Consider the following 27,827-nt stretch of genomic DNA (forward strand, 5'->3'; position numbering starts at 1 on the left):
CGCCGTCAGCTACTCGGAGCTGTCTTTCTCGGAGCCCGCCGCGGGAGGGGGTCAGCACGCGCTCCCCTGGGCAGGGCGGGCGGGCGGCGGCGGGCAAGAACAGGGACAGAGCCGAGGCCCGCAGCCCGCGTGGCCACCGAGCCTGAGCAGCTCCGCGCAACCGCCCGACGACTGCGTCCTGGCATACCCGCCCCCTTCCCGGCCAGCGCGCCGACGTCCCGCTGCGCCCCGCGCAACCGGAAGTGGTCGGACCCTAGGCGGAGGAACCTGGCGGAGCGGAAGTCACTCCGTGAGGCAGTGGCGACGGCGGCGGCGAGAGGATGAACAACAAGTTCGACGCGTGAGTGGCGCGTGGCCGCCTCCCGGGGCCCCTTCCCCCAACCGTTCCCCGCGTCCGCCCCCGCCGGGACCGCCGGCGGCGCAAACTGCGGCACCGGCCTCCCTTCCTGGTTAGGGCTGCGGGCCGGCCGGGCCTGGGCGGCCGGCGGGGAAAAGGGGGTTGGGGAGGAGAGATGCAGGGGTCTCAGGGACCCCAGGGTCGTACGGACCCAGAGCGAAGTGCGGGGTCCGGGCGGGAGGAGGTGGCCGTGCCGCCTGGAAGGAGATTTTCGGACACCCTGCCGGGCGGGTGCGGGTTGCCAGCGGCGTGGAGGGGCGGAGACCGGAGGTTTGGGTGTTTCCGCAGCCTGGCTGCTCTGCTTCTGAACCCAGCTTTTCTCACACACTCCCTCTGGCCTAGGCAGGTCATCTCTCCTGAGTCTCAGTTTTCTCATTCGCAAGGTGCGGACGGTAACAGAGCCCATGTCGTGTAGAGTTGCGAAGATGCAATGAGGTAACGTGGCTGCTGCGCTCAGCGCAGTGGCTGCTCAGTTACGGAATTCTCATCTTCCCGAGACTGCTTCCTGCTTCCGTTCTCTTCCCCCTCCTTTCCCCCTCTTCCAACACACTCTCCAAGAGCTGCTCAGTTTCTTGCCCAACGGGTATACTTGTTATTGCCTCCTCCTGCAGTTCTGTATGTACCCTATCTGTTGTGTGGTTTCTAGTTCCAGCATCAAACAATTGCAGAAAGGAGGTGCAGAAAGGAAATGCAAAGTATTTTTGCATATTTCCCTGCAGCGATTGTATCTGGAGGTAGATTATGTTTTGGCTTTCTTCTAGTAGTCCAGTAAATCTGTCTTCTTTTCCGAAGACCTAGATTTCTAGTCTCAGACCCACCAGTTACCAGTTACTTGACATTAAAAAAGTTACCCAATCTCTGAGCCTCTGTTACCCAAACCGCATTAGTGGTTAGTGCTCTGCTGCCGCAGTGAGTGTGATAAGCATCAAATCACATTCGGCAATGCTTAAAGGTACTTTAAGATATAAAAAGTACTACATTTAAGATATAAATGTAAAGTGGAATTACTATTAGTTTAGGTTGTGACCCACTGTTGCCGATGGGAAATTGGAGTTTTTCCGGTACCTTGAGTGCTGGTATGCAAATTCCGAGGTCCTGGATTCCAACACTCCTGGCAGCTCCTCAGGAATGTTTCCTGGTTGCTGAGAGGGCTCTGCTACTTGAAAAAAGTCTTTGGGAGTTTGCTTCTGCAGTCCACTGCATAGCTGAGCTCATCCCTATACTAATTACCACCGTCTCCTCCCCCGCCCAGTCATAAGCCCTGCAACTCCTAGCTTCAGCTCTAAGTCCTGCCTCAGTGGAGCTTTCTGCCAACCCTATACCCCTTTCTCTGCCAAATTGAAGAAATCAAAATTTCATTTTAAGAAGGCACTTCATGGGTAATCTGGCCCAGCCCTACCCAGATCATTTGGAGGTTTGCAGTAAGCTAATTTAAGAGTGGCAGTAATGGCTTCCACAGGCATTTTGCTATTTTTCACATATTATTTCTACTAATTCTAACAACCCTGTAAGGGGGTCATGTTATCTCCTTTTACAGATAAGGAAAATGAGACTCTCTGAGATTAAATAAGTTGCCCACAACAACAGGAAGGGCCATATGGTGAGATTCAAACCCAGGTTTGTTGTTTAACATTTGTTCAAGCACATCTTGACAGAAATTAACCTGGGTCATTTTTAATTAGTTCTAATTGTTAACTATTCATTATACTGAACATCTGTCTTCTAGCTATGCAGGAAAAAAACAAAGCTGTCTTTCATTCGAAATTAGCAATTGAAGACAGCAGTCCAGCCCTTAGTTTTGTTTTTGTTGTCTTTGTTTTTCATGCAAAACAAGTGTGCAGTTTTTAGACCACGGCTGCATATTTGGTCTCTGCATTCTTCACCACATGGCTCCTAAGGACATGTTCCAGTTTGCCAGAGTCCTAAAGGTCCAGTGCCTGGAGTTGAGTACTGTAGTCTAATCTGATGGGCTCAGATTAAAGAGAAGCTGTAGTCTCCTTTTCTGTGTGGCCTTCTATGGACCTAAACTAATAGCTGCCAACCCCCACCCCACCCACCCCCCCGCCCCCTCACCATCAAGTCATTAGCTACCATTGCCATTGATCCTATTCATATGTAAAAGCCTAAGATGCTTTCACTGTACTGCAGTCCCTACGGTGTTGAGCTTGGTTTTCAAATCTAGATGCCATATATGATTTTGTCCCTATTCTTTTTTTCTTAGCCTTGGCCCATTCTTAATTATTGTCTGAACCACTTATTCGACATTCATCCTAGTCTGCCTTGTATTGCTTTGATTTTAGAAATCCATTCATTAAACGTGTTTGCTTTCTGCCACTGCCTGATGCTGGACGTGTAAAGATGAATTAGACCAAGTTCCTACCTGCAGTGAATCGTCTAGTTAGAGTATGAGGACATACCTGGGCAGAAGCTTGGTGAGCTAATTAGGTGCCACTCAGCCTGGACAGCTTCAGATGCTAATTGCCTGCCTAAGTGTATTGAGCACTGATTTTTCTGTCTGGATTGTGTCTTTGCTCACATCCAGCTTCAGGCTGGTAAGAGTAGCCTCCAGAAGACAGGATGCAAATGACTTGCCTTAAGTGTAGGCTCAAAGAGCAGAGTGGTTGCTTAGCTCCACCCTCAAGAAATGACAGCATAAGATGAAGGTCCATTAGGGTTTCCGTTTACTATCTTAGAAGGGAGTCGGGAGGTGGGGTCCAGGGATCACAGTAGCATTGTTTCTTCTCTGGCATGATTATTTTTGTTATTTTTCTGTTTCCTAGTGGTTAGCAGCAAAAGCACTAAAAAGAAAGGCATTTATATGCTTCGCTTGGGGCTAGAAAAATGTAAGATGCTGGGGTGGCGGTGCCCCTCTTTAACCAAGATTGAATGGAAAGGACCCCAAAGGATATAGTGGGGAGTTGGGAACTGAGAAGAGAGAAACGATGTGAGTCCCTGTGGTATGCCCTAAAGAAGAGAATTAGGAGCTGTCTTGGGCCTAAGCAATTAAAAAAAACTCATGAAATGTTCATAATCAGGAGACAAAAAACTGGCCATGACAGTACAGCTGGGAGAAGTACAAACATTTATATGGGGATGTTCAGAAGAGGGAATCCCAACTCATCCTAGAGAGAGATCAGGAAATATTTTCAAAAGAAAGTGGTCCTGGACTTCCCTGGTGGCTCAGTGGTTAAGAATCCGCCTGCCAATGCGGGGGACACATGTTCGAGCCCTGGTCCAGGAAGATCCCACATGCCGCGGAGCAACTAAGCCCGTGCACCACAACTACTGAGCCTGCGCTCTAGAGCCTGCGAGCCACAACTACTGAGCCCGTGTGCCACAACTACTGAAGCCCGCGCACCTAGAGCCCATGCTCCGCAACAAGTGAAGCCACCGCAATGAGAAGCCCACGCACCGCAACGAAGAGTAGCCCCCGCCCGCTGCAACTAGAGAAAGCCTGTGCGCAGCAACGAAGACCAAATGCAGCCAAAATATAAATAAATAAATAAATAAATATTTTTTAAAAAGAGAGAAAGTGGTCCTTAGTCTGAATCCTGAAGGACAAGTTAAGTAGGGGAAGAGGAGCTCTCTGAGCAGAGACCAGGTGATGAACACAACAGAGGGGTGAGGTTGGGGACTGCAAGTAGGTTGACCACTGGAGGGAAAGGAGTTTGTTGTACCATGCTGAGGTCAAACTGTGTGTCAGGTATTCCATAGGTATTCTTAAACACACAGTGTGCTTGTAAATGTTGTGGAACTTGCATGCTAGACAGGTTCCTCTTGAAAAGGAAACCAGACCAGCTCAAGTTTAATGAAGGGGAAGGGGCATTGTAAGCACCATTAGGTCTCCCAGGAGTCCAGGGAGGGTGAGCCAAGCCAAAGAGATGGCAGCATCACAGACAAAACCATTCTCCTTTCCACTCTCTGCTCATCTGCTCATTCCCTGTACCCCTACTGACTTTCTGTGCTCTTGCTTGTTGTCTTTATTCCCTCATGGCTTTTCTTGTATGAGACTCAGATGACTGCCCTAGTTCCTGAATCCATATGATCTTTCATCTCCTGGATGAAAAGCTGAGGGAGGAATTGGCTCATAATTTTGAGCAAGCCCCTGAGGCATCGCTTATTGGCCAGGCTGGGCCACCCTTTAGTCTGGTGCCCTTCACAGTCATGTCTTGGCCAGGGTGGGGTTGGGGACGGTCATGGCACCGTGCACAATCTTGGGAGTATATTCTACAGCTAGGGCTGTGAAGTGGGCACAGCAGGCACCCCAGCGCATGCCTAGCCCATCCATTCTAACATTTGAGCGCTTTTTATGTGGTAGGCACTGGGGATTCATGGGCAAAAAGAAAAACAGTACAAAATACTTTGCAGCATGTTTCTGCATCTATAAGGTAATACAGGCATACCTCTCATTTTACTGCACTTTGCAAATACTGCTTTTTTGTCTTTTTTTTTTTTTTTTTTTACAAATTGAAGGTTTATTGCAACCCTGTTTAATTAGATGATGGTTAGCATTTTTTCGCAATAAAGTATTTTTTAATTAAGATACATACTTTTTAAAGACATAATGCTATTGCCCTCTTAATAGACTACAGTACAGTGAAAACATAACTTTTATATGCACTGAGAAACCAAATAAGTTGCGTGACTCAATTTATTGTGATATTTGCTTTATTGCGGTGATGCGGAACCAAACCCACAATATCTCTTGAGATATTCCTGTATCTGAGTTACAGTTTGACCACTTCTAGTACCTTTCCTGAGAATTGCCAGATTCCATTTGACTGGATAGGGGCGGAAAAGTGATTTCGGAAAAGATCTGTAAGTTAATGGTTCAGCTCTAGACTAAACAGCATTCTTACTATCTTTGTGAATTCACCTTCCATTTATCTTTTTGTCTGGATCCAGTGAACTTTAGGTTCACTGAAAGCCTTAGTATTGTGTTTTGGGGGGGTGGCAAATTATGCTCAGAGACAGATTTTCTTTGCCAATAGTTTATTTACCACAGATTCAGTGTGGGAATTACAGTAATTTCATAAGCCAATAGCGTGCAGATGTCCCTTATTAAGCTAATAAAGAAATAACATACCATACTCCAAACCAATGATAGGTTAATCACACTATTGTTCCAGGCAAGGGAAGATGAAAGGAATAAAGTCCAAATTTAGTTCAGTTGTACCTTTATATGAATTGGTACTGGATGAGATGGCTTTGCCAACCAACAGCTGAAGTCCAGCTGCCAGCTCAAAAATAAAAGTCGCTTGTTGCTCGAGCACATTGCTAGGAAACTACAGCACTGGTGTTGATGGGCAGGCTGATCTTTGTGGGGCCGCTACACAGTTTGCCACCGCTGCTAAAGGAGTCACCTTGACCACAGCAGGAACGAATGTCCCTTGCCTTCCTGAGACTGCTGTAGGGTTTAACATCACTGCCAACCAGGAGCGAGTGGCTCAAGATCTCCAGAGAGCACGATCAGCAAAGGATAGCTTTGCCCGGACAGAAACGCTTGGATCTTCCTCACACACTCTCACTATTTATAGTCTAAATGTCCCCTCGCCATAGTTCCTTCTTTGTTTTTATTGATAAGGCCCCAGCGGTGCCACTCAGCAAGTGAGCTGCTAGTGCTTATCAATGACAACAGATGAGGTGACATCCTAACACACTTCATTCTTACATCAAAACAACTTTACTTCTAAAAACAACTTTTTTTTGTCTTTGTCATAAGCAGGTGGATTAAAATATCTTTATTTAAGTCATAAATAAGTGGATTTGAAATCATAGCAAACCACTACACAACACTTAGGGTGGTTTCACTGCTCCTGAAAGGGTGGCACCTAAAGTACATTTGACTTAAAAGGCAAGAAGACGTTCCTTTCTTTAATTTCTTTTTCTTTTCACTTAACATCAATTCAGCATCTTCTTGTGCTACATGTTAGGGCAGCATCTTGTCCTAGATGCTGAAGATACAAAGATTAATAAGACACTGTTCTAAGGGCCCCCTCTAGTAGGAAAAACAGATGTGGGAGGAGTGGTACCTTAGGCTGAGGGGGTAGTGTTTGCAAATAACACAGATGTGGGAATATAGGTCGCTTGGGGAGGTGGGAGGAGGGAGGGAGGATGCCAGTTGACAGGAGTCAGATTCTAGAGGATCTTACATTTCATTGTACTTTATCCTGCATGGTGGACATCAAAGGGCAAGGGACAGTTGAGAGTTTTAAGCATGGAAGTTAAATGATTAGATTTGCATTTAGAAAGAGCATGCTGGTGGCAATGTAATTGAGATGACAGGGGAAGAAGGCCTAAACTAAAGCAGTAGCAGTGGGGAGGGGTAGGAAAGATGGTTAGAAGAAGTGGCAAGAAAGAAAAGTTTTTTAACTTCATTTGAAATGCCAAAGCAGTTATTTAATCCAGAAATTCTTCGCATTATTGACTATTTTTGGCAAAGAAAACAATCCCTTTCACCGTTTACCTCTCGCTTCTTTGCGCAGCCTTTTAGAAAACTAGAATGTGGTGCTTTCTGGAATTCACAAGTTAGCTGATGGGCAGTTTCATTTTTGTTTAATCCTCCTAATTGCCATTCTGCATTCCTTTGCTGTCTCTCATCTCATGTGCACCTCATTGCCTGTATCTTTGAGTGACTTCGGGTTGGTTTCATGGTAGTTCATTTGACCTGGTGGCTTTGTTAGATAAGCAGGAATCAGCTCAGTCATGGGGTAACGTTTTGCGTTTCCGTTTAGATTGAAAGATGACGACAGTGGGGACCATGATCAGAATGAAGAAAACAGCACACAGAAAGATGGTGAGAAGGAAAAAACGGAACGAGACAAGAGTCAGAGCAGCGGCAAGAGGAAGGTAAGTTTTGTGCTGCATAGATATGGTTGCCTTTGGACTTGAGACTTGGTTGTCTTGGGAAATCTGGAAGATGCAGATTAACTTGATGGCATCCTGTTTTGTAATATCTGATTTTGTTCTCAAAAAAGGTTGTTGAATCACTGGAGTTCATTTTGGGACTTAGAACTTTTCCCTTGCCACATGATCTTGAGATGCTGTCTTGCTTTCCAACATTCTCCTAGCCTGAGGTAGGGGAGATAAACCCTGGAGTTTAACAAGGATGTTAATTGCTTCAGAAGCTGCTGCTCAGTATTTCAAATCCTGCACATCACTTAGAATTTTTGACTGTTTAGTTAGTAATAGTCTGAGCTGATTTATCCCACAATATTGAGTACCTTCCAGATGCAGGCATTTAGGTGCTAAGAGGACACAAAGGTGAATGAGACTGTGGATGAAGGAGTTTACACTTAACAGTACCAGTAATACTAGTAGCTGTCATTTATTGAGTACTTACTGTGTGCCAGGCATGGTGCTAAGCACTTTACATCTGTTAATTAATTTGATCCTCTCAGCAGCCCCATGAGGTGGTGGCTGTTATTTTCCCCACTTTGCAGATAAGCAGCTGAGGCACAGACTGGTTAAGCAGCTTGCCCAGTGTCGTTAGCCAGTAAGTGATAGGGTGTCATGGAGGAGGCCGACGTGGCCTGGGAGTATGTTGAGATAAGATACAAACGTAAATATCTATGATAGGAATTAGAAAGTTATGAAAGCATTAAGAACAGAGAGAATGTTACAGGAACTTAGAGTCAGTTAACCACTAACTTACCGTGTCAGCAGCATCTTGAGCCCCCTGCAGGTAATTGAGGACGTGTCCTTTTTAAGTGTGGAGGTGGTAAGGGGTGACACTGTAAAATGTTTTCTCAGTCTCAGAGCATGTGAAAAATGCCCAGATTAACACACCTTCTTTAATTCACAGGCTGTTGTCCCTGGGCCAGCGGAGCACCCCCTGCAGTATAACTACACTTTCTGGTACTCCAGGAGAACCCCTGGCCGTCCCACCAGCTCACAGAGCTACGAACAGAATATCAAACAGATTGGCACCTTTGCCTCTGTGAGTACTGGGTGGTTTAATGTAGTGAGCCTTGGTAGTACATTCATGCCTGTGTTTACATCGTTGGGTCTGTATACCCTGCTGGTAACATACTTAGGATTCTGGTTTCCTTAGTTGACTGACCTGAGTCTCTGAAGTCAAATTGGCTCGTTCTTAGATTTCTCGTTACACGTCCATAGGTAACATACGTCAGTATCAATAAGTATGTGAATTGTGGAACTGGTCAGAAGGGGACTATATAGAAACACAGGTTTGTTCAAGTAGATACTTGTTGAGTCCTTACTGTGCGCAGTGTCACGGGGGATACAGAATTTTATAGTACATGGTGTCTGTTCTCATGAAGCTTGACAATAAAGTTGAGAATAAAATTAAAGTTTTTGTGTTTAATAATCTCCCATTAGGGTTCTGGATATGTTAGTGATTATGCATAAAGTAGCATCTTTTTTCTGTGTTCAGAAAGAAAAGGAAGTCTATTTTTTGTGGGTACTGTCAGTACAGAGAGCCCACACTCTGTCTTATCTCCCTCACAGGTAGCTAGAGTTGTGCACCCTGAGAAGCTGTCTGCGACTAAAACCAGTCTTGTTCGGTGAAGATTATTATATATTTTGTAGGTGCAGTACAGTCGATCTCTGGGCCGAATCAAATGCAGGATTTGTTATTTTCTTGAAATTATTGAGGTATTTGTCCTGTTTAAAATGCAGACACTGGAAAAGAAAACTATAATAGAAAATAAATTTTACAATAAATTAGTAAAGAGGAGGACACAATAATAGGCACTTTGTGTGATTTCCTTCGATCGTTATGATAGCCCTATGAGGTCAGTGATGTTATCCGTATTTTACAAATGAGAAAAATGAGACTTGGTTAAGTATCTGATCTGAAGTCTGAAGTCTGTGATAATTTACTTGATTAAGTGGAGGAACCAGTATTGAAACTCAAGTTGGGTAGGCTGTAAAAACCACCTTCCAAAGCCTATACTCTTTTACTCTTCCATATACCAAAATGCATGCCAGGAGGCTCCAAGTTTTAAAAATGTTTGTTTACTAGAAGAAGCTATATTTATCTGTTTATTATTAATCAGATATGCATATGTAACTGATAATCAGATCATCTGATTACTATGCTGAGTTGATATAATTTCAGCCAAAAGCAAAGATCTTGTTTTAGTTGGCCTGTGCTCTCTTACCACCAGTAAATTTAGGCTTTTTTGAATTATTAAAACTAGCTTGTGCACTGGTACATATTTGGTGCAAGAAATGTTGAATGAATTCAAGGCACTAATAGGGTTCTAAAATGGATAAAAAACCTTGCCCTTAGGGAAATAAGACATGCCCAGGAATTTCCAATACAGGGAGGCAGTGGGAAGTGCTGTAAGAAAGGCATGGCTAGAGTGCTCTTGGAGTTCAGAGGGAAGGAATTAATTTCAGCTTGGAGAAAGCCTCTTTGGGAGGAGATGGGTTTAAGATTGAATTTAAAGAATTTGAACATGTGATAAGAAGAGGAAGGAATTCTTGGCAGAGAGAACAGTAGAATTAAACTTAAAAATATCCATGTAGTCCTAACATTCCTGAATCCACAGAAATTTTGATTGCTTGCTAGACATTACAGGTAAAATGGCAGCCATTATGTTGTGAACAACTGGTTAAGCGCTCAGAGGATCAGCGAAGACACTGAACTGGGGAGTAAGTTTTCATTCAGGAATTTGTTCAATTATTTTAGCATAATTATAACTATTTCTAGCATTTTTCTTTCCCTCTTAAGAAAGGCATATATGAATTTACCCAACTTGCTCAAGGAGGGTTTCTGTTTTCTTTTCTTTGGGCATATATGCTGAGTTGAACAGTTTGTCATCAGCATCATCTTGGGTTAATGCTTCTTTATACTCACCGATGTCATGTAATTCAAGGCATTGGGAAATGCCTCACAATATTAAATTCCTCACAAAGAAATAATTACATTGTAAAACCTATGATGCCAAAGCAGTATTTCCCATTTGTCCTCAATCCTAGTGTTTGACAACATTTAAAAAGTTCTTGAAGTTAAGGTAACTAAGAAAGCCGTGTCTTGAAATGGAAAGAGCATTGGACGTGGGGATCACAAGTGTCATCTGTTCTACTGCTTGACTTTGTGGGCTAGGGCAAGTTCTGAAACCGTTTCCTCAATTATAAAATGAAGAAGGTAGTTGAGATGATTTCTGAGGTCTTTTCTGCACTTCATATTCTGGGTCTAAATGTTTATTTTTTGGTTTCAGTTGGGAGTTCCAAAAATGAAAATTGCCTTAAGAGAAGGAAAAAAGATAAAAGTTTAATATTATTTCTTGATCTGCTTACTATTTCATCTCTCTTATGGTTTGGATATAGGATTCTGGCTATAAGATTATACAGGATGGCTTTAAGATTGGTGGAGACCAAACGGTTAATAAAGCAATGCTCAATTGGAGGATTGGGAGTGGTTGGTGTACTTTGTCCCCACCACCCCCTCAAGTCCTGATTCACAGTGAGCTACGGTTTCTAGTAGGCATACTTCATTTCTTTGCACTGTGTTAGGGTGGGAAAAGATTATTGCTCATTGTATGCATATGACCACTCACTGTCCCAAATCACTGGGTGTAATTAAGCAAGGCAGTGGCTGAGATGAAACACTGCATTGAAGTCCTACAGATGACATTCATTCCTAATTTCTTTGTAACCTGAGACGTTTCCCGTGTTCCTGCTCTCTAGAGGAATGGAAGGCACAGCCATTTCACACAGTCTGAGGTCTGTTTCTCCTCAGTTGCTATCCAGATCTGGGAGTATGACCTGAGTCTCTGCTTGGTACCCATTTTCAGCTGCGCATTATGGAATCTTGCTTCATGTTTAATTTAGAGCCAGCAGTGTCTTGGCAAATACCAACTGTTTCTTCAGACTGTTCCACATTTTCTCTTTCCTCCTAAAGTGTGTACTTCACTGGCCAGTACTTTGTAGCTATTCTCCATGAATTGCAGAGGAATAGGGAAGTAATCTCTCCTAGCAAATCACTAGTGAGAGAAACAGAAATAGCATGATGAATATAAATAAGCATACATTTTATAGAGAAATATGTCTAATTTTCTAACAGGACTGTGAAGGAGGAGCAAAGAGAAAATTTCTAGCTAAGAAAAGGGACTTAAACCCTAAGTGAGAGGCTAAGTCCTGCTTGGTTTTTGGACCGTCCTGGCCTTAGCAAGGGCACCATGGTATGGAGTAGTGCATGTGGTTGATTCTGTCACTTAATGCTCAGTAACTAAACAGAAATAAAATGTATTTCATTGTAGCTAATGCTATATTTGATGGTAAACATCTTTGATCAAGAAGTGCAGTTATAAATAAGTCATGGGCGTGTAATGTACAGCACAATGACTAGTTAACTCACACAGTTAATAATACTGTATTTTTTTTTTAAGTGATTTGGTTCTAAAGAAATACATTCAGGCTGAGGTTATGTGGCGTTTAATCTGTCTCAAGACTTAAGTGGTTTTTATTGTGTAAAAACAAGGTCCTCTTACACCGTGTGATGATTATCCTGTGGCTTCTGCAGGAGAGTATGTATGGACATTGACCAACTAAGGCTCCTAGCTGAGGCTGGCATTTCTCACCTAAAGAGTTTATTCTTGTATCAACAATGTTACATTATTCTTTTATCAAAATATACAGTATGCTTTCCTCTAACATGCCTTCCTTCCCACACAGTCCCCCAAATGAAAACCTAACCTCCAGAAAGTAGAGCCTCTAGCAGAGTGTCTTCCGTGTTTATGCTCTTCTCTTAAGTAAATCTCACATTCATTCAAAGAAGCATAAGAAACATCTTTTCACTCTGCTATCTTCTCTCTGCAGGTGGAGCAGTTCTGGAGGTTTTACAGCCACATGGTACGTCCCGGGGACCTGACAGGCCACAGTGACTTCCATCTCTTCAAAGAAGGAATTAAACCCATGTGGGAGGTGAGAACTGAAAGCCTCAGACTGCTTTTCTGAGCAAGTTTTTTGTTTTTGGGGTTTTTTGTTTGTTTGGTTTGGTTTTTTTTTTTTTAAAAGCCATGTCAAAATTAAAAGTATTTTATAGTCTTCTCGGGACTTCCCTGGCAGTCCAGTGGTTAAGACTGTGCGCTTCCACTGCAGGGGGTGCAGGTTCGATCCCTGGTCGGGCAACGAAGATCCTGCATGCCTTGCGGTGCTGCCAAAAGATAAAAAAAATTTTTTTTTAATTCTAAAAAAGTATTTTAAAGTCTTCTCTGAAAGCTGCGTCACTATTTGGTCCTTTGGAAATGGGACCTCTAGGAAAAGGCGCTGATTCCATTGTTTGTCTGTGTGGATGGTTTTCAAAGATTGTTTTATCACTAAAATGGTATTATAACAACATTAGAGGATTTTTAAAAATTACTCTTCCCATAGAACTGGTTTTGTGTGTGTGTAATATATTACCATAGGGTACTTATGATTAAAGTGAGTAAAAATAAGCTTACGAGCAGCAACTAGAGACCCAGAGCTGAGCTCTATGATCTCTTTGCTGTAACCCATCTTCTCTATTCTGATGCCAGAGTGTTTTTCTAGAAGACAAACGGGATCACACACACATACCCCAGTTAAAAATCTTATGCAGCTCTCCATCACACACATGATCTTGCACCTAATTACCTTTCAGGACTTGTCACCCATCATCTCTAAATCCTCCCTTCACTGTAGCTAGACCTTCCTCTTTGCATCTCTGTCTCACAATCAGAGTTTGCACACTGCCATGTTCTTCCCAATGCCTGCAGAGCCCTTCACCTGCTTTACCTGGCTAACTCCTGTGTCCCTCAAGACCCAGCTTAAATGTTTTCCTCTTCTTGGGTGTTTCTGTCTTGTTCTTTTTGAACTTCCTATGCATATCTCTGTTACAGCAGTACTTGTCAGACTGTACTGCTGTAATTAATTTTCTTGTCTATCTTCTTCACTAGACTGGATCTAGGAAGAGATTGTGGCTTCATGTCTGTATTTGGGACATGGTGACTCTTGATAAACTTCTGGCGAATGAAGTAAGGAGTGATCTGTGTTTGAAATCTGACATCATTTCATTTTGATGTAGTTCTGAAAAAAGAGGATGATGATGATGATGATGATGATGATTATCATTTTGGCTATGCCGTGGCTTGTGGGATCTTAGTTCCCCGACCAGGGATCGAACCTGGGGCCCCGGCAGTGAAAGTGCCAAGCCCTAACCACTGCACCGCCAGGGAATTCCCAAGAGAGGATTATTTTTAAAGGGTCCGTTTGGCCATTTTTTCCTATAGAGTTGAATAATTGGGAAGCAACAAGACTTCTTAGTGATCAAGGGATCATTGGCCCTAAAGCAAAAGCAAAAGAGCTGTGAAACCATATTTTAACTTTAAATGCTTTCTCTCTTTTCACAGGATGATGCAAATAAAAATGGTGGCAAGTGGATTATTCGGCTGAGGAAGGGCTTGGCATCCCGTTGCTGGGAGAATCTCATCCTGGCCATGTTGGGGGAACAGTTCATGGTTGGGGAGGAGATCTGTGGGGCTGTGGTCTCTGTCCGGTTTCAGGTAAGCCACCTCACGGGCAGGTCTGCTTTCACATGTTGCCTTTACTCTTCTCACTGCCTCCGATTTGCTTTGATGATTCCTTCTGTCGTTCCTCCTGTAGGAGGACATTATTTCAATATGGAATAAGACTGCCAGCGACCAAGCCACCACAGCCCGCATCCGGGATACGCTTCGGCGAGTGCTTAACCTACCTCCCAACACCATTATGGAATACAAAACCCACACCGACAGCATCAAGTATGTGTTGTGGGGGCTTGCGGGGGGCGTGTCCCTAAGTTTAGCAAAAGTAGGTCCTTAGTTGGGCCCAGAGGAATGTGGTCGTACGGAGACTGACTTCAGGAGAAGGGACAGACCAGTCTTCCCCTAGTGCTTCTGGCCACTTGTGGCAGTTCTTTGCTGGCGAGGTTCCCTGTCCACCTGCACTGTGGGGTGCCTTGTATGAGAGAGCGCCCTTCTGCAGAATCCCTGTTGCACTGCCTGGGCTGGCTTTATTTACACAGGCTGTCTTGTCTTTCATGCACTAACCACTGTCGTAAAATGAAAGACAAAGTGCTCTTCTTTTTCTTGCTGTTTTTTAAGATAATTTCACTGAACAGTAAGGCCCTCCTCCCTGTCTGCCCCTCACTCCACTTTTGCATGTCTTTTTAACCTGTTAGCTTCAGTCTGTTTTCTTTGTCCTGGGAAATTGACTTCGTATCAGGAGTGATGACTCCATTTCCTTGTGTGTAGAGCTGAACTCGTAGAGGAAGCAGAGTAGCGTGTTTGTGGGAGTAGAATCTAAGGGGAGCATGGATGCCAAAGGGGACATTAGCTTTGCAGTCTACCTAAGACTCGAGGAAGTGGAGCTGGACGTCCACAAATGAGAATCACTGGCTAGGGTTGCTCCTTCAGTGATTGAATGTCATAACTAAATCCAGGTTATTATGAAAACGTTGTGGGGAGTGGCTGTTAGATTTTTCTCACAACTGGAGGGAGAGCGAGCCAACTAGGAGTCAGGACTTGGAGGTTTAGTTCTCTCCTTTGACTCTAGTATCAATGTGTGCCTTTGAAAAGTTTCTCTGCCACTCTGCTTCAGTTTCCCCATCGGTAAAATGGGGGATAGTAACGCTTTACCCGACAGGGTTGTTGTGAGGCTGATTTAATCTTTGTAATTGAAGGTCCTCAGATGGAGAATGCTCTTACAGGGCCAAGTATTATTGCTCTCATTGTCATCATTAGTAATAATATCATCATCCTGCTTATTAAAAACATTGCTAGTAATGAGCCCAGCCATGGTGTTCAGCAGGCAGACCATTTGGGAATCTTTTTCCCCTGAATTTACAGATCATATTGTGGGTGGAACTGGCTTAAATGAGCTAAGCGCCAGTTTTTAATTGGGAATGCTGCCATAGGAGGTGGTCTGTATCACGTGGCTGGGTGTGGCTCATTGTAGCCACCAACAGTTATTAGCTAGCCATGACCCTGATTGCTTGCCTCGGCAGTCCCGGGTCAGCGTTGTTTTTCTCTAGGCAGATTTTTCCTATTCTTTGTTCTGTAATACAAGTAGTTTCTGCCCTCCAGCCAGACTCAGTCTAGGCTGGAGAGACCCACACCTACCTTTTTTAGGACTCTTACATTCAAGGTTCCCAAATGCTCCCCACCCCCATCCCCCCCAAAAGCAACCTTTTCACCTGGATAGGAAAGGGAAAGAGGTATTTTTCAACTCTCCCCTCTCCACTGTTCTCCCTCTCTAATACCCTGAAGCAGTTCTTCCTGACTTTTGTAGAAACACGTACAAGTCCTTAGAGTCTAGGAGAGCCTTTGGGCTTATTGCCTTAGTCTGCTGCTTGCTGCTTTATCCAGAGGTCTGCCTAGTACTCCAGCCCTGCAGCTACAGGGACCAGAAAACCCTCCTTGATACCTAGATGCTACTTTTCCCTCGCGTCTCCCTCTCTTTCTCTCCCAATGTGCCAACATTTTGCACTTCCACTAGAATGCCAGGCAGGCTGGGCCCCCAAAGGCTCCTTTTTCAAAACCTCTGGAAGCCGCGGTTGAATGTGCCATGACCCTCTGCCTCTCTGGATGGCACCATCATTGAAGCTGGCATCATCGGAGTCTCTTGTTCTGTTGGCGTGCTACCTGGAAGACCCTTCTGTCCCGGACAAGAGGAATCGGAAGAGCATTTTATGTTTTAAGAACAGGCTGACGCGCAGCAGCTACGACAACAGCTGAGATCACTTAATAAATGGTGCTAAACTAGCTTGTCTCATGCTCTTGCTCTTTATGGTGCATCAGAGAAGCGGCCTTTCAGACTGACTGTCACCGTATTAAGGAATGGCACAGACTTCTCCGTGGAGGGCCATCCGGGGAGTGCAGCCTCATTTCCATAAGCCCACTGTGTAACGTCACATGGTATTTTGTTCCAGCTCTGCTGAGGTCCGACATGATGAGGTGACATCTAGCTCTCAAAATGAGACCCCATTTTTTTGGTATTTGAATTTTAGTTTCCATCTAGTCATGCTGATGACCAGAACAGAGTGATTTCTGATTTAGAATTCAGCTTGAAAGTCCGTAAGGTTGGAAAGGGGGATCCTTGGCCTTTGCTTTGCTGACTTTGTTTGTCTTACTTCAAAGAAATCTCTTGCTTGGAGGTAAAGCCCTGCTTCCGTCTGTGTGCGGCTGTACGTATAGAGCTTCCTTGCTTTGTGTTAATGGGGTTTTCTCACTGAGCGAAAGCCGCCCAAGCCACAAGCTCTTTGCCAGCCTTCTCCCTTCTGCTCTCCCCTTAGAGCCAGATCATCTTCCTCTTCGAGCTCGCCCTGCTTGCACGGTCTCAAGGTTCCAGCCCTTCCCTTCCTCCCAGTCCCCAGGGTTGTTGTGCATCAGGACCCGGGGTGGGGAGATGTCTTTGTCCTGCTTGAGTGTGCTCCTTAGGGCGTCTGACCATACATAGCACATACCAGCCCCTCATGTGCTTTGTGGCTTGGCGTGTATGTGCTACAGCTTGGCCTTCAGGCCCCTAACCTGCATGTAGAATTTCAGCAAGCCTTACGTTACTTTAGGCTTTCTTAGGAGCTACCACCAAAACCAAAAATGAAACACTTTTGCCCGCACTAGGCCAGGTTGCCTGATCGCGCCTGTGAAGGTGGCTGTGGGCATAACGTGGAGTTTGCCTGAGTGGCTGTGCTCTTCCATTATGGCAGCAGCGCCCTGAGCTACACCATCCTCACTGACCGTCGGGCTCCATGTGGCCTGGGATCCCACAGAACACACACTGGGACTAAAGCGCCCTGGGCTCAGCATCCTGGAGGTGTTCGTTCGTTGCTTTTTTTTTCTATTATGTACCCCAAATTGGTTGAAGGACCTAGAAGATGGAGATTTGTTGATGTATGGAAATGCCTATTCTCTCTGTTTTCAGCGTTTGTCAAAGAATTACCTTCTATGGCCCTTTCCCTCTTGCCTTCCACTATAATGTTACATGTATTGACCTTAATTTCAGCTAATGTAACTGGTCCAGGGGATGAGCTTGATGTCACCTTCCAAAGTAAGAGTTGATCAGAAAGCACCAAACTGACCTTGAGACCCCTGTGATCCTTGCCACATCTGAACAGAAACCGGAACTGTTCTGCTTCGTTCTACTCCTTGTGGCTCTCCCACAGGGGTGGCTCTGTTTGAGCCAAGGAACAGCAGCTGCTTGGGCTTGAGAATTCAAGGGAAATGAGGAAGAAAGAGCCAGCAGTTCTCTCCCACCTACTCTGGAGATTAGGGCTCCTGGAAATGGTGAGGGGACTTTTTTTAGGGGTGGCTTAGATTTCTCAGTCAAGCGTACTTCCCCCTTGCTCTGTTTCAGTCCAGTATCCAGTGTCCTTCTTCAGCTATCTGGTTTTCCCAGGCTTCCCCTGATCACGCTGCTTGTGGCCTTTTCCTGCTGCACTCCTGAGAGGCTGATGCTGCTGCGCACAGGGCGTGACGAGCTGCTTTGCTGCAGAGGGGATGCTGCCTGCTGCCTCGTACCCTTGCTTACTGCCAACAGTTAGCCCCTTAAGGGTGCGCGGGTCCTGCCTCGTACCCTTGCTTACTGCCAACAGTTAGCCCCTTAAGGGTGCGCGGGTCCTGCCTCGTACCCTTGCTTACTGCCAACAGTTAGCCCCTTAAGGGCGCGCGGGTCCCACTGAGAAACATGAAACTGGTTCAATTGAGTGTTAGCTCAGGGGTGTGGCTCTTTCTAATGAGGCCAATCGTAGCTGAGATTTTAGAGATTTGGGTCCTTGCAGGCATCAAGTGATTCACTGTATCTGCCATTTTGAGGACAATCTCATAACACAGCCAGACTTGCAACCCAGAATCATGGGACCACCAGGATAAGACTTGGGGCACAGAGCTATATAGAGCAGCAGTGCCTTTTGTGAGGAAATTCCTCTTTGGAGTAGTCCCTTGAGTCCCTTCGTGCCTCTGGCCTGGAATGGGAGAGGGAAGACAGGGCCAGCTGCACTCAGTGGGCCACAGTGTTGGGAAGACTGACCAGGCCCCTCTGCAGAGAGAGCTGAGGGTAGGTGACTTCTCTTTATTCATTTATTCTAGAGGAGAAATGGGTCGAATCGCAGGGACTTCACCACGTCTAGATTTCATTGTATTTAAACATTGAACTTCGTAGGCAAGAACCAACCATCCCTTCTCTTGCCATGGCTAAATCATAGCCAGGTGGCACTGGGTCATACTAGCATAATTGCTGGGCTTTGCATTTGTGAAATGTTTCCCCATGCTGATGTTCAAGGTAAAGCCCAGGCTAGCAGGAGGCCAAGTGCGTCCATGAGCATGAGGGCCAGCTGAGCGCAAGGCTGTGAACTGAGATTCGGGCCAGAGTGGGGCAGGCACAGAGTTACACGGGGATGAGGCCTCTGCTCTCAGAGTTTGCTCTCTGGTAAGTGAGCTGGTGAAAAGTGGTCTTTAAAGGACTCATTGTTATCCTGTCATTTGAACCTGTTTAGAATGCCCTGTAGGCTATATTAATCTCACGGTAATTTAAAAATATATATATTTTTAAGAAACTCAATTTCCATGACAGTTTTAACATTTAACTTGTTCTTTCTTTACCTTTAAAAGAAACAAGTTTTAATATTACTAATATGCCTGGGATGCCAGATGGAAAATAGCTAGAACATTCGCACCTAGTTTTAGGCGTTTGATTTGCCTCTTAGTCAAGCACTGGCCTGTGAGAACCAGCGATTGTACCGGTGACTCTGAGTAGCTATTTTATCTCCACTGAATCCATATGAGGAAACTTCTTTGCCCACATTCTTCATGTTGAAGTTTTTACATACGAAGAAAATACCGCTGAAGAAAATGGGAGGGCAGTTTAATACTACACTGGATTAGAGGGGAACTCTGACATCCATATTTCTGAAGGTTCTTGACACAGAGAACTTCTGTTTGGACTAGTGTAGGGCTTTCTGGAAACAAAAGGATAAATGAGGTGAAGCTTCAACACAGCCATGTAATTTCTTGTTGACACCTAAATTGCTTAAATAGAATTTAAGTCTCACCTTTAGAGCAAGAGAGGGGTTTCCTGGGTCGTTGCCCAAGCGTCAGATTTTGCTTTCTCCTTATCTTCATTTGGAGTGAAGAGTGAAATGACCTTCTGACATCACTCGTGGACTCTCAAAAGTTCATCACGTTACCATCTCTCCAGAAGGAGCTGTGAAGCAGATGTCTTTCTGTGGAAACTGAGTTTGTGAATTGATAAAGACTGGCATGCTTATTGGGTGCTCTTCCATTTTCCTTCAGTTAACATGTATCAGTATTTTGGCAATACTCTCTCTGAAGAAACCATTAACTTCAGATCAATCTCTTATTCCGAGAGATACATCATTAACTTATAAATGCTGCTGTTTACAAGAGGGAAATACTAATGAAACTGATGTGAATATTGCCTGGAAAGTGAATTTGTTGTGCCAGGTCTCTGTATTTAATCCCTTCCTATTTAAAAAAAGAAAAGCTATCTGTAGGAGACCTACTGATAAAATATATTTTAGTGGTCATAATATTAAACCTGTAGTGAGCTAATAATTTAGCACATTAAACCCTATATGTTGTCACCATGGGTATATCACCCCTTTAAACCAAGAATGGAATAATTGACAGTAAGGAATTTTAGATTTAAAGGCACCAAATTACCCATTTTATATATAATTCCCAGGAAAGTTACCTGACACTTTGTCCCTAAGTGGCTGAAAAATGGTTAAGGCAAAAAGGAAGGACATAAGCTCCTCTCAGAGAACTTGAGGTGCGTTAGGGCTTCCGGATACACAGGGGATCTAGCTTTCTCCCGGTTTTTGGCCAGCAGTCACCAAGGCCCTGGTCTTTGTGGAGCATCGTTCCAAGAGACTCTACCCTCAGTCACATTTCTTATCCCTTCCTAACTCCAATTTCTAAAGTTAATAAGCATTAAAGTTGTGTTGAGCATTGGCCCTTGGAAATTTTGAGCTGCTGTGACATATACAACTTAAATTTTAAGATAATAGTTACTTGGGTATTATCAGAAACAGATCGAACCTGATAAGAATTTGGGTCTGAGTTTAGAAGGGTCAGAAGGTTGGAAATATGAAAGCAGATAAAGTGATGTAATTTCCTCACTGCGTCTTTGGACATTGTAATGCTGTTGGGTACCTGCCTTTACCGTCAGGGTGAGGCCTGATGAAGAAAGATAGTTTCTGCCCCCTGTCCTCACGTCCCCAAGGCAGAAAGCACTGCTGCCCTTCGCCTCAGTGAGTCGGAGGTGTCTCCCATGGTGGGTGAGCTTAGCTCTGACCTCACTGGTCTCCCCTGTAGACTTGTTGAAGGAGTGGCTAGAAGGACGTGCAAATCCTCTAGGGAGTAGTGAGGGCCAGACTTAGCCAGTAGCACGAGCCAGGAGAAGTGCCAGCTGCCCCTGAAAGGTGCCGGCCACCCTCCTAAGCTGAGAGGAAAGTCTAGGAGGGGAACCTCACTGCTGTGCTTCCAGGTATCGGTGGGCTCCACTTGACCTTGAGGGTATCTGAAATGGGGTGTGGGTTTATCTTGTCTGTTCTCTCTTTGTTAAAAAGCCTTTGATCTGAATGTACTATTGTGTTTTTTGTCTCTGGTTTGCCAGGGCCTGGGAGGAGTTTCATGGCCTGGTGAACAGCAGCGGCCGCTGATCGGACGCTCCCCCTCTGTCTCTCACACTCAGGGTAGGGCCTTGTCTACCTTCTCTGTAACCTTGTGACATACCTCTCAGCCGTAGGCCCCTCTTCCCAAGGGGATGCCCTCTCCCCACTTGCCCCCAGGCTTGCCTCTGCCAGCGTTGAGCCTGCTCCAGCCTCTCCTCATTGACTGATACTGCAGTCTCAGAGGAAACCACTGAGTCCAAAGCCACTGACTTATCCTCCCTGGGTCACGTGTCTCCTGGTGAACCCCTGGGCAGGTTGGTGAGCCTCACTACACCTCTGTTTTCTGATTTGGAAAATGAGGTTCCATGGACTAACATGTCTCTGGTGTCTTTGGATGCCAACATTTCATGATTATAAATGGACCAGAGATCCATTTTCTTTGGCCCGGACGTGGCCATTTTTAAGCCATCTGACAGTGTCCTGTGACTAATAGGACAGTTCCACAGGCCACAGTATGGGTTAGGTGAGAGGTATGTCTTGTTTGCCGGTGGTGTTTGTCAGTTGTGAGGAAACAAGTGATGGAACTTCTGAGTTTCAGCGGTTAAAGTGAACTGAGGGTAGATGTCAGGGCTGCGTAGGAGGCACGGTTCCAGGTTGTATTGTGGCTAGACCACCACGTGTTTGCTGGCAGAGAGAGGCCCTGGGATAGCGAAGGCTGGGTCAACTGAAGCATTCACTTTAAGAATATTTGTATTTCAGTTAAGGGAGTTCCAAGTCCATGTCTGTCTCTTTAGCAGAAGGAGTTGAATTGGGTAAATTTATTCTGGATGAGAGGAATGGATAAGAGGACAGTATCTCCATGTGCCCGGCCCGAGAGCACATTCCTGGAGAGTAACCGTCCCCGCCCCAAACCCACCCTTAAGAAATGGAGACTTTCTAAAATGGAAAAGAGCATGTCAGCTGTAGCAGCTGCTTCAGAACTCCCCTCTCCCGGGGAGGAAGGGAGGCCTCTTCAAGGAAAGGAGACTGGCATTCCTCAGCTGGGCTAAAGAGATGGCATGACACTGTGAGGGACAGAAGCGGGTGGCCAGGGGTCTGAGTAATAAACAGTCCCAGAATTCCTATACACTCATGCCACTCATATCTGTTTTTTCAATAGTTTAATTCCTTTATTATAAATTCAGCTTTCAGATGATAACATTAGATTTTCAAAATTGCAATTTAAAGAGTTTTTCTGTAAAGTATAGTCAGTATAGAATTCTGAGATGGATGAAAAACGTGTATCAGCTCTAATACTGATACATTGATTTGTAGGCTGGAAAGCAGCAGATATTCAAAATAAATCAGTTAAATTTCCAGAGGCCTGGTGCTATAATGGATTTGTTTTAATAGCATTACTATGTTTAATTCTAAGATTCCTTTTTTTTTTTTTTTTTGCTTTTAATATCCCTAAAATTGGGATGCTTACAGTGAATGTGATAAGAAAGGTTTTTGTCATAGTTTAATTGGCAGCGTTTACCTCTTAATGGTGGTACCTTTAAAATTCAATAGCATCTTAGGTTCCATAAAAAAAAAAGCTTTAAAATGAAATTGGAATAGACAGAATGGAAGAAGACTTAAAATTATTCCCTCTCCCCTTAGCTAACCCTAAATTCCCCAGGAAAAAGATCTTTGAATTGCTTTGAAAAGTCATATAGTTGCGTAAGTTGCATGATTGCCGTTTTGTAGTCTCTTTGTTCTTTTTGTTGCCCCCCCCCCATATCTTTTTTATAGGGCAGATTGAAGGGAGCATTCATGGGTTAGGTGTTCTCCTTGAAGCACAGACTTGGGAGAATGAGAGGAGTATTAGAGTCTAAACAAAAAAACCCAACTCACTTCAATGTCCTAACAGACTTGAGAAGGACTTCATATTTCACCTTTATTGATTTAACCTTGTAAGTGGTAAAAGGGGTGTTCCAAGAAGATGCGCATACCCAGCTTGTGGTGGTTTGAGCTGCCATTTTAGAGGCCCCAAACTTTAGCCTTCTTGTCCTCCCTCCCTCTTCTCCCTTCCAAGTAGATCATTATCTATGAAGAAATAAAAAACTGCTATTTAAATAATTCTTGAACCACAAATACTTTTCCTCAATTTATCTGATGTTTTGTGACATTACATGTGGCTGCTAATATTTTAGGACTGTCATTTGACCTCTATTACCATTACAAATAAACATTGCCCTTTTAACCATGGCTTCAGTAGAAGTCCCGGTTAGCTGCTGGTTTGGGGCGGTTGCGGGGTGGGGTAGATTCTGAGTCCCTGCATGTCTAGGCTGGCATGCACAGAAGCAGTGGTCTCTCTTGATGGCGAATGAAGTTGGTGTGGTCACTCGGTAGAGATGAGAGATTGAAGTTTGCCCTAGTAAACCTAGGGGGTTTGCAATTTTATTTACTTTGCAGGGAGGGAGAGAGGAGGAAGCCAGAGCTGGCCTGGGCCGGACAGCTGAATAGTCAGAGAATGGTTCCCTGAAGACCGTGATGTAAAAATGTTATCATTTCCTTCTAAACGATCTGTTATATCATTGAAAGCCATTGAGAAACCAAAACCCGAAAACCTTCCCAATAGTCTTCACATTGCTAGGTGCCTGGAGGGTCTAGCTCTCCGGAGCTCCGTCTAGATTGTCTAAATTTTAGTTTGCTTTTAAAAGAAGAGAAGCCCATCTTTTAAAAAGAAAAATTGCTTGTGGCCTCTGCCACTCCCTGTCTGCCTTCTCCCTGTCTCCTGATCTCTCTTTGCCCTGCAGCCTGGGGTGAGGGACATACCCGAGGATTAGTTCCCAGCTGGTTTGAGGTGAACACGTTCCTCAGACTAAATTTGGCACCAAGCTCTTCTCAACCCACTTTTTTTTTTTTTAGAAAGGCTGGACCTGAGCTGCCAGCTGCCACCCGCCTGCTTCAGCCTGTCATTGTCAGGAGCCTGTTGCCCACCCTCATTGCTCTTTGTTTTTCTTTATATCAGACTCTGGAAAAACTCAGCTGGATTCTCCTGGCTCTGTTACTCTGTCCCTCCCCATTTCCATTTTACAAATAACCCTTAGAATGATTCTGACTTCTTAGAGATTTCTGACTATGAAGAGATCTGTGGCAACAGAATTAGAATAAATATTACATATCTTAGTGGGAAGGTGTTATAGAGCCCTTCAGCTTACCTGCCACCGGGAGGGTTTGTTCTGGCCCAGCCCCAGCACAGTGCAGGAGTTCTCCAGAACGTAGGTGGCCTGCGTATGGTGATGATTAATCCTAAAGATTCTCTTCTTTACATCACTAAACAGCAGAAAGGGCTGAGTCCAGATATTTGCCTGCCATCTCTCTTACTCCAGATAAGACAGATAATTCTCCCATAGTCAGAAGATCCTCTGACTCTACCTCCCCGCACCCCTGGCTTTCTAGTCTCCCTGCTGATTGACTTTTGTGATCCAGTTGATCTGTGGGGGCAGAGATGGCATCAAAGGGGAAGAAAGAAGCAGCAAATCCTTCTTCCTAACCACTTCTTTGTTATTAGAGGTGTCCTCCGTTGTGCAGACTCTATCACAGCACAGCGTCCCTAAGGGGGGAACTCAAATAGCACACCTCAGTTACGCCTGCTTTTCTCTGTCTTATGATCAGATGCATTCTTATTCTTGCTAGCTTCTTGCGGCCCCTCAGTGGGGTCTGCCCTTTTGAAAGGCCCTTTAAAAAGATGATTACCCCACTAAGTTCTCTTTGTGTTCAGTCTTCAACTCCTTAGATGGAAATCATTGAAATTCTCAATAGCATTGATCACTGAGCTGCATGGTCATGCATGTCAGTTACAAAAATACCAGTGGGCTTTTGAGATAACATCAGTTTCTTCCCAGCCAGAGTTCACCCACGCCAGCTCCATCCAGTTTCCCTCTCAGTGTACTTGTCTGCAGTTATTCTCTGTGTAGTGAGGGCTCTGAGTTACTGTCAGCCTGCCACCATCATGGAGGAGAATCTGTTAGCCAACAGCAGGAGAAAACTGGGCTGAGCATATTCCTTCGTCAGTATTAATTCACTCTGGACCAATTGCCAGATACCCAACCAATTGTAGCAATTTTAAGACAGGGCAGTTAAAACCAAAGCTTCTAGAATGTTCCATTAAAATTAAATGGAAGAAATCATTCCAAAATCAGGTTAATGAGAATTTCTGTCTCAAAATTTCAGACAAATTTAAGTCTGAAGCACTGGGCCAGAGCAGTAGATGCAGTGACCTTTAAAGCCCCTTCCAACCCTGAGATTTGAGGATTAAAATGGCGATGCGAACTGCTAAGGTGTTGTTGGATTTCTAGGCTGGAACAGGAGAGGTTACTAGTGGGCGGCCAAACCTGTCTGCATCCAATAGAAGGCAACTAAGAAGACATCACAAGATCTGTTACACACACACACACGCACGCACGTGTGTGTGCACATGCTAAGTTTCTAAAGTAAAGTGTACTCAAGTTTCACCTCTTGGAATATCCTTTCATAAGCAGCTATAAGTTTTGAACCAAGGGATTTTTGGTTGGTTGGTTGATTTTTTTGAATATGTAATACAATCTATGGTTCAATTTTTTTAAAAAAATGCGTGTGCGTGTGTAAGAGAGAAAGAGGTTTCCGTCCCACTCTTTCTCCACCAGCTTCCACGGTGTCCCTTCCCCTGCCACCACACCGCCCCAGGTAACAGCGTTTTATTATGTATGACTTCCTTGAGGCAGATATGAGCCTTATTTCCTCCACCCTCACTTACACAGGAGGTAGCATATCACGTCCACACACTGTTCTGCACCTTAACGTTATCAGTTTCTCTTGGCGATCTTTCTATATTAGTAGAGAGTTTCTTTTCCTTTCATTTTTTTTAAGCTGCACAGTATCCCATTAATATTTAGTCCCCTATTAATTAATTTTTAGTCCCCTGTTCACACGCGTTTGGGTTGTTTCTGACCTTTTGTAATTGCAACCAGTTGAGTCCAAGCGTTTGAAGGGACTTGGGAGGCAGGTTGCTGTGTTGGCATTAGATGAGCAAGGAAGGAAGGTCCTGGGGTGTCAGGAGGGCCCGAGAGCTGCTGAGGCCAGGTTTCCCCGTGTGTGTGTGTGTGTGTGTGTGTGTGTGTGTGTGTGTGTGTGTGTGTGTGTTGCCTTGAGACGACCTGTGTATTGAATGCTCTCTTTTCTCCCATTTTTTTCTTTCAGGGACAATTCAAGCTTTCGAAATACAAAAATCACGTTGTGAAAGTACACAAGCTGGCAATAATCCTTTTCTGTGTGTGTGTGTGTTTGTCCGAAGCGGACGGGAGGTCTCCGGCTGGCCCTTCCGTCTGCTCACTGAGGGGACGTCCCTGAGCCTCGTGCTCCCCTTTTGCACTCGTTCCTGGAGGACGGATTCCGCTAGACACCCTCCAGCATCGCTGACTTTATAAAGCGGAAAAAATGGAAAACGTGACTTTGTAATAGACAAACTTTTTTTTTTAATGGGGTTCTGTTGGGGGAGTTCAGCCTTTCCTTTTTCTGTGTGCTGTCCAGATGCCTCCCGGGCACCCTGTCGTGCTCTCCTCTGCTGTACGAAGGGCGTCGTGACCACGTGTACAAGCCAGAGCTGTCGACTGAGCGTGATCAGTATTATGAATGTCTGTGCATCCAGGAAAAGCTTTTTGTTGGAGAGTCCTGGAATAGCTATAAATGCTGTCTTCTAGATCTGCCATTAAATTATTGGGACATTTTGTTTATTTCACGCCCCTCTTCCCCCAAGCCCACCACTTTCGGAAAATGTGTTACTGATTTTGTATTGTCTCCTGCCTTATGCCCTCCAGTCTTCCCTCCTGTGGGACGCTTTCCTTTTAGGCACTGCTGCACTTAGAAGTTTAATCCAGTGGGCTACACTGGTTTCACTGAGGCGGCTTAGAAGGTATGACTTCATAAATTAAACCAGAGCAGAATCCAGTTTAATGAGGAGCTAGGTTATAATAGAGGTTCCAAGTACAGGATTAGGAGCTGAGGGCAGTTTCTGAAACCGTTTTCCCAGATGAGCAGGGCCTGTGTGTCCAGCCTGTTTCTGTGGGTTCTTACATGCCTCTGATTGAGGAAGGGAAGCAAAAGCTGGTCGTCGCCAGGTATTAACACAATATGGTGAATTCTATGATCCGGAAACTGGGACATCTGAAGAAAAGGTGACCACGATGGATGGCTTTCTGTGCACGGCTGTACCTGTCTGCAGTGGTTGGAGAAACCTGCTCTCAGTCTTCATCACCCGGTGTACGTGTTAGCAGATGTGTGCCGATCCAGGATGCCTGGACAGAAACCTTGCAGCTGCTGCAGGCAGGCTCTAAAAATGAGCAGGCACACATCAGAGAAGCTGGGTGATCTGGCTGCAGAAGGACTGAAATCAGAGAGGTCAAAGAGCACCTAGGATTGAAGTAAGTACCGAGGACCAGTCCTGCGGCAACCTCCAAGGAGCGCTGTCTTACTTGGCTCTTGTGAGCAGAGATCGCAGTACCTTAAATTAAGGCCTCTCCTAAAACCTATCCTTGCAGGCCAGGGGGCCTTAGCCACCTGGTCTCAGAGAAATCATATGAGAGTAACAGGCATTTCCTTATTGTATTTATATTACTGTCTTCCTACTTTCCAACTCCTGAACACCCTGGAATTACCACTGTCTTGGGATGTTTTTTCCTAAAAGAACAGGGGAGTATAGAGCCAAAAGGGAGGTGCTTCCATTACAGGTGAAGTTAGATCAGATAAGATCTAGCAGTGACTTAAACTCCAGGAATGTGAAGAATAAATTCTAGTGCCCAGACAGTTGAGAAGGGCTCAGATAGA

General features: G+C 44.8%; 1 protein-coding gene across 3 annotated transcripts; it reads left to right on the forward strand.

Annotated features, from left to right (window-relative positions):
* Positions 1–250: 250 nt before the first annotated feature.
* EIF4E2 (eukaryotic translation initiation factor 4E family member 2) lies at positions 251–26,717 on the forward strand. Of its 3 annotated transcripts, XM_061188558.1 has the most exons (8): positions 251–340; positions 7,132–7,246; positions 8,202–8,336; positions 12,188–12,292; positions 13,741–13,893; positions 13,994–14,130; positions 21,002–21,080; positions 26,205–26,717. In XM_061188558.1, the coding sequence occupies exons 1-7, from the start codon at positions 321–323 to the stop codon at positions 21,045–21,047; spliced, it is 711 nt and encodes a 236-aa protein (XP_061044541.1). In that variant the 5' UTR covers positions 251–320; the 3' UTR covers positions 21,048–21,080; positions 26,205–26,717. The 3 variants fall into 3 exon arrangements, with proteins under 3 accessions (XP_061044541.1, XP_061044552.1, XP_061044535.1); XM_061188569.1 differs by lacking the exon at positions 21,002–21,080; XM_061188552.1 differs by lacking the exons at positions 21,002–21,080; positions 26,205–26,717 and adding an exon at positions 15,866–16,131.
* The last annotated feature ends 1,110 nt before the right edge of the window (positions 26,718–27,827 follow it).

This window comes from Eubalaena glacialis, chromosome 1 (genome assembly GCF_028564815.1).
Source record: "Eubalaena glacialis isolate mEubGla1 chromosome 1, mEubGla1.1.hap2.+ XY, whole genome shotgun sequence".
Classification (NCBI taxonomy): domain Eukaryota; kingdom Metazoa; phylum Chordata; class Mammalia; order Artiodactyla; family Balaenidae; genus Eubalaena; species Eubalaena glacialis.